The sequence below is a fragment of the Anguilla rostrata genome, chromosome 3 (genome assembly GCF_018555375.3).
Source record: "Anguilla rostrata isolate EN2019 chromosome 3, ASM1855537v3, whole genome shotgun sequence".
In the NCBI taxonomy this organism is placed as follows: Eukaryota; Metazoa; Chordata; class Actinopteri; order Anguilliformes; family Anguillidae; genus Anguilla; species Anguilla rostrata.
In genome coordinates, this window is record NC_057935.1 from 5,457,682 (window position 1) to 5,467,239 (window position 9,558).

At 42.2% G+C, this 9,558-nt stretch overlaps 2 protein-coding genes across 2 annotated transcripts in view; one reads left to right on the top strand and one right to left on the bottom strand.

Moving 5' to 3' along the window:
• dock11 (dedicator of cytokinesis 11) overlaps positions 1–2,267 on the bottom strand; it is a 77,586-nt gene extending 75,319 nt beyond the window's left edge. Inside the window, 1 exon segment of the mRNA XM_064325647.1 lies at positions 1,816–2,267. Coding sequence (XP_064181717.1) covers positions 1,816–1,917 — 102 coding nt within the window. The 5' untranslated portion in view covers positions 1,918–2,267.
• Positions 2,268–6,621: 4,354 nt separating this feature from the next.
• On the top strand, positions 6,622–9,552 carry LOC135249959 (signal-regulatory protein beta-2-like). Its single transcript, XM_064325698.1, has 4 exons — positions 6,622–6,730; positions 6,865–7,218; positions 8,648–9,001; positions 9,390–9,552. Exons 1-4 carry the CDS (start codon positions 6,688–6,690, stop codon positions 9,521–9,523), a joined length of 885 nt encoding a protein of 294 aa, XP_064181768.1. The 5' UTR covers positions 6,622–6,687; the 3' UTR covers positions 9,524–9,552.
• The last annotated feature ends 6 nt before the right edge of the window (positions 9,553–9,558 follow it).

Genomic DNA, 9,558 nt, shown 5'->3' on the forward strand with positions numbered 1-9,558 from the left:
AAAAAAATCTCCACAGGTCGTCTGTCAAGGCCCTATACCACATGACACCGTTGTTTCACCGCTGAGTTTAATAACAAATCTGCGACAAAACAAAAAAAAAAAAAAAAGATCAATTGCACTTTCAGGGTATGATGTCATAATGGGCCAGTCACCTCCTTGTTTTAGGAGACACCTTGGACCAGTGGAATAGTGAAAAATCCACATGAACACTGACCAGCTCTTGCTGGGGTTTAGTGCGTTCAGTGAGGTTTCCAGATTATGATGACCAGACAAATAAACATGAGCAAGCTGAGCATTCAAGGGTCAGTATCTTTTAACATGGCTAGGTCTGCGAGTACCGTGGGCTGTAATTTCCCTGTACCAGAAGCTCACCATTCTTGCCCAAGAAGCTTTAGTGCAGTGGTCTCCAACCCGGGTCCTGGAGAGCTACAGGGTCTGCTGGTTTTCATAGTGACTCTGCACTTCATGAATCAATTAGAGCAGTTGATTACACAGTTAACTCACCTGGAGTCTTGGGTCTCAACAGGGTGCTGATTTTAAGGTGAAAACAAAAACCAGCAGACCCTGTAGCTCTCCAGGACCAGGGTTGGAGACCACTGCTTTAGTGTATGCACTGGCTTTTGTTCTAGTTGCAAAATGCAAAAAAAAAAAAAAGTAAAAACCTGATTTAACTAATCAAGGTTTTGACAAAAGATTAGCTGACGAGTTGAAGCAGGTGTCTCACTACAACAAAAGCCCGTATCAACACCCACCAACCTAACACGAGATTGGGGACCCTTGTTCTCTACTGTAAATACTGTACATTCCATCGTGATCACGTGGGGGCAGGAAGATACACACAGACAACCGAAGCAAAACCCGGGTGCACTCCCACTGCCGACAAAAGGGGCTAGAATGAAATAAGCTTCAGGTCTGAGCTGGGGAGGATAGCCATAGCCATCATCGGGTCTTTGATCCAGAACCTGCTGGACACTGTCTGACGAGACATGATGATAATTCGCTTTTATGAACATTTTACTCTCCATGCTTACTTTACTGCTTTTGTCTAACTGTTGTGTGTAGATGATGTTTTGTTTAGGTGACGTTACTACGTGAGTAAGAAAAATAACATATTCAATCTATTCCACTTCATTGGTTACTGGAACCCGGTTAAACCAGGCAGCCACGTTCCGCTCATTATGGGAAATTATGTCTCATCACAATTTCCGACTCGCACTGTCCACAGAGTATCAGTATTACATTAGCCATCTACTAGTTCTATACAGAATGGCACGAAGTCGGCGAGAACGTTAACTTCGGGCAGGGTGGCAGGGAACAAGCACATTTATCGTTCCAACTGCAAACAAAAGGCGCCTCCGAAGAAGGTATATGGAATACCATGTGTTTGAACAATGTCACAGCAGTGTATCCCGCTAGTAAGACTCTAAGGGTGCGTATTGTTGGGAATAAACAGCGAAAAGACTTGTGCACTGAATCCTAGCCTTCACACTTTAGCAATTCCGTACCTTCATCCAGTCAATAAATCTAACATAAACGCGACTGGGCAGCTAGCCTATGTTACTGCCGGGTGACGCACGGGAAACTGAGATGCTAGCTAGTAAGCTAAATATGGTAGCTAATTGACACGGGTCAAAAAGACAGGGCTTAAAGCTAACACCTTTATGGCTAGCTACAACAGACAGCGTTTTAGACAACAAAAATGAAAGTAAAATTGAATGTCTTATATGACCAGAACGCGCCGCTTACGACACTCGTGGGCGCTGGTTCTAGCGGTTTCAGGGTCAATGCAAAAGAGCTACAATCAATATTACTTACCGCAATCACTGATGTCCGCACAGCCTCCGACACACTCTGCCGGAGTTCCGCCGCCGTTCCCGGTTTACTCAACCTTTTAGTAAATTTCCGTACTTCGGACATTTTTCATCCAAGATCATGAACTGTTTCCGTGTGCGAATGTGGATGTGGACATGCCGCGGTGCTCGGCTGCAGTTGTGACAGATGCGGAGCGGACCAGAGGTGGCGTCTCGAGGCGCGGCTGCTGAGGAGAACCCGAAACACAGCAGCATCCGCGCTCCTCCTCTGTCCCGAATGAACTTCTCTTTGCTTCACGTGCACACGCACGCACGCACGCACACACAACCAAACACATAAGTGCACTTTTTTCGGGCAAATTGCTGAATGTAATACCATTATGTAGCCTATCGGACTTACGTCAGCAGTGATGTTGCTTTTTTTATTTTTAAATTGAATGTTCTTATGTGTCGCTTTAAATAGGCCCAACCTATTATAAAGTTACAATTAGGCACACAGGTGCATACACACACACGTCTGTGCGAGTGTGTGTGAGAGAGACACAGTGAGAGAGTGAGAGAGAGACAGAGAGTATCTGCAAAGTGAAAATTCGATGTTAACTTGGCAGCACAATTGGAATCACAGCGGTGGGGAAAATTTGGGGAGTTGCGCCCTCCAGTGGAAAATATTGAAAACGATTATACTTCGTAGAATTTAAGCTTAAAATTAAATCCACAAAGCCGATGAAGCCATGTTTTTTTAAATTAATTAATTGGGACTATAATGTCAATTATGAAAAATGTCGAAAATGCAATTTCTTGTCACATGAATGATAATACATTTGGCTTAGATAAAGCATTGTAATAAACCAGAACCTTGTAAAATACTTTTTCTTAAGTGTAATGACCCATATGTTAAGATGACCCACTGTATGTCTGCAGAAGGGGGCCCGGACATATCAAAACACATTTGGCACTATGGTATTTAATTCACTACAGATAAGGATGTACAAATAGTTATACATTACCCATTGCATATGGCTATAATGTGGTAATACCATTATTCAACCAGTAGGTAGAGGTAATGTCCAATGAATGTTTATTAAAGTTTGCCTAAGCAATATGGTGGACGTGTGAAACACAGCACAATCTTTTTAAAGATGAAAGTGAGGCACTATGAAATAAAGTGCTGCGTAGGTAGAGGCCTGAGTGTAATATGGAAGAGTGTGTGCACGTGGCGCTGTGTCTAAAAAAAAAAAAACGGGCTGTAGAGAAACCAAAGCGCTTTACAATTGATGCCTCTCATTCGCCAGAGCAGTTAGGGGTTAGGTGTCTTGCTCAAGGACACTTCGACACGCCCAGGGTGGGGTTTGAACCGGCAACCCTCCGACTACCAGACAATCGGTCTTACCTCCTGAGCTATGTCATCTTGACTGACCGTACCCCAACATGGCACCTCAAAGAAAACCAAGGCATTCTAGACACCTCCCAGACACACCTTTACCTGTAGAATAGACTAAAGAAGTACGTTTTGAGCCTACACCGAAAAGACAGAGAGTGTCTGATGTCCAGACATGCAAAGGGAGATTACTCGGTAAGACACAAGCTCCGTGAGAGAAAGCATTGCCTCCTATTTTCATTTTAGACATACTTGGGATTTTCAAATAGCCAGCATTTTGTGAGCGAAACGGTCTTGGAGGAGAGTAAAGGACAAAGAACTCTCTAAGATATTCTGGGGCCAAACCGTTTAAAGCCTCCTACTGTACGTCAGGAGTAGAGGAGTAGGTCTTATCATCGTATCGTCAGTTTCTAAATTTGGCAGGTGGCCACTGAAGAGATCCGAGCACCAGACTGATAATATCAGTTCGATGCTTGCATGCCTTCGTTGATTAAATCGTATCTGTAGGTACCCTCGGGGGCTGCATTCTGGGCAACTTCTGTGCCAAATAAGCATTACATTACATTACATTTATTTGGCAGACGCTTTTATCCAAAGCGACGTACAAAAAGTGCATTTCATGGTCATGGACAACTACAAAACACAGGTTCAATAAGATACAATACTTGTTTTGTAAGGCTATTTCTAGCAAAGAACACAATTCGGTTCAGTGACTCACAATGAACACTATTCTGACCTAACCTCTGCAAAGCCAATTAGGCATAAGAACAAGCATTAGGACAAATTACCAAAAAGTGCTGGGATGGGGGAACATGTAATGAGTGTCATGAAGGGGGGGGGGGTGGATTTAGAATGAAATATACAGAGTGGTGGTAGTTAGTCCAGGTATAGTCTGAAGAGGTGAATCAATAAGGGACTACAGATGAAATTTAGCTATCAAGCCTGTTATGGGGCAGTTACTAACTATCCATTGTCCCTTTCAAATAAACTAAATAAAAATAAAAACAATTATTTGGAGCGTTTCAAGGCTTAATTAGTGTAACCAGACAATAAAGTATCACGGTAATCCAACAAACGCACAATCTTTCTTATCAGCACCTGGCAGGGAAAACAAATTCCTTAATTTAGATACAGTGTGTTCCTCCAGTAAAAGGCCACTCTTGTCATGTTATTAATTAAAAAAAAAAAAAGTGATCATAATTGGTAGTCACACAAATATTTTTTTACAACTGAATTAGCTCATAGCCTTCAAGCCATCTAAATTTAAGGTAAAGTGAGGATCTATCAGTGATTTGGGGTTTAACTAAATTTAACTAATACCTCAGACTTATCTGAATTCGACACATTCGAAGGACATTCCATGTCATCCAGGTCTTTATGTCTTCACAAAAGACCTCTATTAAGCTGGGTAGCTGTGCGTGGCTAAACGGATGTATAAAGTTATGTGTCATCTGCGTAGCAGGGGTAATTAACATCACGTCTGCACGTAATGTCCCTAGGTGGAAACACGTTCCAGTCCCTTCTCTGATAACTCCTCTGGTCCCCTCTGGTAACTCTCCCAGCATACGTAACTCATGAAGCCCTGCACAATCCTTTGGTGTGCGAAGAGGCTCAAAAATGTGGGCCTTCTAATTCTGAAATGCGACTCAATGCAGCCCTGGGAAACTGCAACAGGATATGAAATCACATAGCCTGGAGAATCTCACTCGCTGTTTCAGCAAGGCTGGGGGGGTTGGGTGGGGTGGGGTGGGGTGGGGGGGCAACATCCTGTGCAATGTTTTTTTTGTCCTTGGCCATCAACCTCTAGTCAGAATTCAGGTCTAGGCAAAATGAGATGTACAACACACATGTTTCAAGTTTCAACCAATCAGGGTCTTACATTTAATTAGTACCAAGACCTACTTACTCGGCTTGTGGGTTCGGCAGGATGTGCTCTCTCTGATTTCTCTGAACTTCTCTGTACATCATTTCTAAGCACCAAGCGAGGCAGTGGGCAAGGCCACAAATGGTCTCAATCATTTCAAATATCTGATTGAATATCTATACACACACACACACACACAAACACACTCAAACACACAAACATACACACATATACACTCATGCACCCACACAAACAATCATGTAAACCGATACACTCACACGTACACACACATGATATGTGGTTGCTCTTTAATCAAATATCTACAAACATGTACACACGCATAAACACACGTACACACATGTACACACTCGCGCAGACACATACTCACATGTACGCACCCACGGACTCTCACAAACAAACACACACAGTATGTGGTAGCTCTTGCCTAATCAAATATCTACACACACCCACACATGCGCACACACACACACACACACGGTGAGCGATAGCACTTTGTTTTTGAACCACAGACAGACATAATCTAGAACTGTGGGTGGAATTAGCTCTTTCATTATCTTGTGTTGGGCGGCATGGCGGTGCAGTGGGTAGCACTGTCCCACTCAGAGCAAGAAGGTCCTGGGTTCGAATCCTGGCCTGGGTCTCTGCAGAGTTTGTATGTTCTCCCTGTGTCCGACATGCAGGTAGGCTGAACCGAGACTGCCCCATAGGTATGAGTATGTGAACGGTGAGTGAATGGTGTGTATGCCCTGCGATAGATTGGCAGTATTCATGCCTCTCGCCCAATGCACTCTGGGATAAGTTCCAGCACCTCCTGTGACCCTGCCCAATTTAAGCGGGTACAGATAATGGATGGATGGATTAAGTTGTGTTGTCTTGGGCCAGCAGCTAGAAGCTAGAGTTTCCTTGGGAAGATCCCAGAAACTATGCAGGTTTATGTCTGATCAGGGCTGAAATGAGCCAGTCAGAGAACCCCAGCATTGCTGGTGGATGCAGAGCCATTGGTTCAGAGAAAGACACACTTTTTCCTCCTCTAATGAAATAAAAATCAATGTGCGGATGGGAACACAATACAGCAGGATGTGTTGTCTTTTGCTCAAAATTCTGAAATTGCATCCACATTCCCTATCATCTGTTACTATTAACTATGTTAAACTTCCTAATCAATCTTATTAACATTTCTATGGTGCATGTTCACTAAGAAAAGAGATCAAGAAAAGTGCAGTCAAGAGGTCATCCTTTTTTTTCGTAAAAAAAAGGATCAAGTGGGGTCACACCTCAGCAGGAAATGAGCTGCAGTTTCCAATGTGTGATAATTCTCGATGAAAATTATTTTGAATATGCTGAAGAGTTTCACTTGATTATGATACAGAAATAACAACTGTATAGATATAACTCTGATATGATAAAAATGGAATAATGACACAAATATTAGCCTGTTTGAACAGCCAATCAAATATGCCCCTGACATGTGACGTCTTACTCTTCAGTGAATCACTGGAAATTATCACCTCAAGTCCTCCTCTTATCTGTACAGTTTGATTTTTACAGGGCAGAGGACAAACAGGGTCTCAGGCAAAGGAGAGTCTCTAGAAGAGGAGAGTTCAGATACAGTGATGCCACCACTCTGTGCTGTTCTTCTGCTTTTCAGCAAAGTCTGTGAGTGTTTAACTGTTATTAACTTATCAGCCAAAATAACTCTACTCAAGGACTGTATAGAGGTTTTATGAACAGGTTGATGTTGTTTTCCTGCTGACACTGAGGTTGAAATATTGCTTTCTGTTTTTTTCCAGATGGTCTGCTTGGGAAGAATGTTAATCAGCCTTACACGCTGGTGAGACCTCAGCTTGGAGACACTGTGACTCTCCCATGTTTCCATGCTCAAGATTTTGTGTCCTGTGCCAGCTGGTTTAAGCAGCCTCTTGGAGAGAAGCCCCAGATTGTCGCAATAACATTGAACCCTAAATCAGGTGCTATATTGTTAAATGAGTTTAAAGACAATGAACGCTTCAGTGCTAAAGCAGCGGAGGGGAGCTTTAACCTGACTGTGTCACGAGTAGAGCCGTCAGATTCAGCCACATACTACTGCAGTATTACGCGCTACAGTGGGATCAGCTTTGGAGATGGAGCTACTTTAATGGTGACAGGTAAATTAAAAATGATTTTCTTTTTCCATAACCGTAATTTGTAATTGCAATTTGTCATTCTGTAGTTTAAATTGAAGCTCTGGGTATGTTTATTTATAGGCTGGCACAGCAAAAAGAAATATGGATTCCATTTACAGTATGAAACAAACAACAACAAAGAACTCCAGAAAAAAGTGCATGTTCCAGAAATGTTATTAAAAATGCATTTCTGTAACTGTAAATGAGACCTTTCCATGACACTGATATGTATGACTTTATAAGTCTCTGTTTATAGGGACATTTTTGTCCAGTGCAAATCTACCATTTTATAATTGCACCAATGTACTGACTGAAAATAATTTTGAAGCACACTATTTTATCATGTTTTTAACACTCCCTTTCTGTGAAACCATCTATGCTCAATCAAGGAGCACATGTCTTTGCATAGTTAATATAGTTCATTTTGAAGGCTATATATACTCCTGTAAATATGCGAGTATCACTACGAAGTTTCTGAAAATTTCCTAGCTGCATGATTTTTTGAGTAATTCAGAAACAAGGCATTAAAACCTGTTTCTATGAATCACAGTTTTTAAAAATTTACCTTTTTGCTTATAGTTCCAGTGTTTCCAGCATGTCTTGTCATCTTTTTTTTTTTTGTTAATATATTACCTGATTCTGCTTTAGTGAAAAAAATATTGATTTACAAATTAATATTTAATTTAATACAACGATTATAATTTCTTGTATAGTAAAATACATATGGTTGTAGAGGTAGTCAATAAACCTTTTTCACATAACAATGCTTTTGGAGACTGCATTGGCCACATGGCACTCCGCTCAGCTGAAACATGAAGTTTAACTCATCGTGCTGCTAAATTACCAACTTGTTCCAGGTGCATGCACTTCTGCCGACTGCAGTTTTTGAATATAAACGGTCCGTTTCACTCACAAAATCAGGTGATTTGGCAGCTCTCACAACAGGACTGTTCTCACTGCCAGTTCTGTTGCTTTTTCATGGCTCACGGGAAACAGTGTGGGGCATACAGTCTCATTTAATGGGGCATTTATTTTGCATTTTCCATCCACTGAAGCGCCCGCTCGACCCTCAGTACCTTTGCAGCCTTCCTCTCTGCATGTTTTTGTGTCTGACTAACAGTTCTGAGATTGTGGACTGAGAACATTTCCAACAACGGCCACAGCTTCCGTTTGGTTCATAAAAGTTAACGTTTAAATTGTTGTAAAATTGAAGCAGTCAACATTTTTGGAACCTTCCTTTTAGCTGTCATGTTAAAGAAAACATACGCTTGTTAAATCTTGTTTAAATGCTCATTTTAATGGCAGCTGCACAATTTATATGCAAGGATTGAAATTCAATTCAATTTGTCCTTATAATGGTCTCCAGTCGACAATTTTGCATTGCATTGAAATGAGTATGAACCTTTTACAGGGTCAGAGTCACACAACAGGACAGTAGTACTGCAGCAGCCCAAGTCTGAGTCAGCGCAGCCAGGAGACTCTGCGACTCTGCAGTGTACAGTACACAATGAGACCTGTGCAGGAGAACACAGTGTGTACTGGTTCAGACAGGGCTCAGGAGAGTCCCCTCCAGGATTCATTTACACCCATGGAACCAGGAGTGATGAGTGCCAGAGGAGCCCTGGGGCTGTGTCTCCCACACAGAGCTGTGTCTACAACTTCCCCAAGAGGAACCTCAGCACCTCTGATGCTGGGACTTACTACTGTGCTGTGGCCACCTGTGGGGAGATCCTGTTTGGGAACGGGACCAAGCTGGACATAGAGGGTAATCCATAAATAGACCCGCCCCATCCATCCCCCCCTTACACACACACACACGTTTTGGACTGCGATACCCCATTAGGCTAATACAACCCCAAACAGGGTGAGCTCTTTCAAGGTCCTAAATAGACTTCAAAACATTGGGTTGCACTGCACTCAAGAATGTCCTTAGTTGTTATGAAAATAATAAGAAATTTTCACGGTTCTTCACATCATGAATTGGGCAGGAGAGGATCTATGTTACAATGGTCAATTTAGAATGTTGTAATTTCAGTGTTCAAATGCCTCTAGCCTGATTTTCTACCTGACTGGGGCAGATCATATTTGCCCAATGAAAATAAAGTAACAGACTGGCTGTACCTGCACTTGAATTTTATTGTTTTTTATTTCAGGGAAACCGAAGACAGTCTCTTTCATAATTCTCAGCATCCCTTGTGTGGCGTTGGCTTTGAGCCTGATTGTGATCGCCGCTCTTCTCCGCAGTTGGAAGAAACGAAAAGTTTGTGAGCACTGTACAGGTGAGTGATGTTAGCAGATAGAAAAGGCTGTGCACTCTGTAAA

Excerpts from the sequence above, each read along its gene's own strand:
- LOC135249959 (XM_064325698.1), top strand. The coding sequence starts at position 6,688 with ATGCCACCACTCTGTGCTGTTCTTCTGCTTTTCAGCAAAGTCT. Across the intron at positions 6,731-6,864 it reads TCTGCTTTTCAGCAAAGTCT|ATGGTCTGCTTGGGAAGAAT; the intron begins GTGAGTGTTTAA and ends GTTTTTTTCCAG. Across the intron at positions 9,002-9,389 it reads GACCAAGCTGGACATAGAGG|GGAAACCGAAGACAGTCTCT; the intron begins GTAATCCATAAA and ends TTTTTATTTCAG.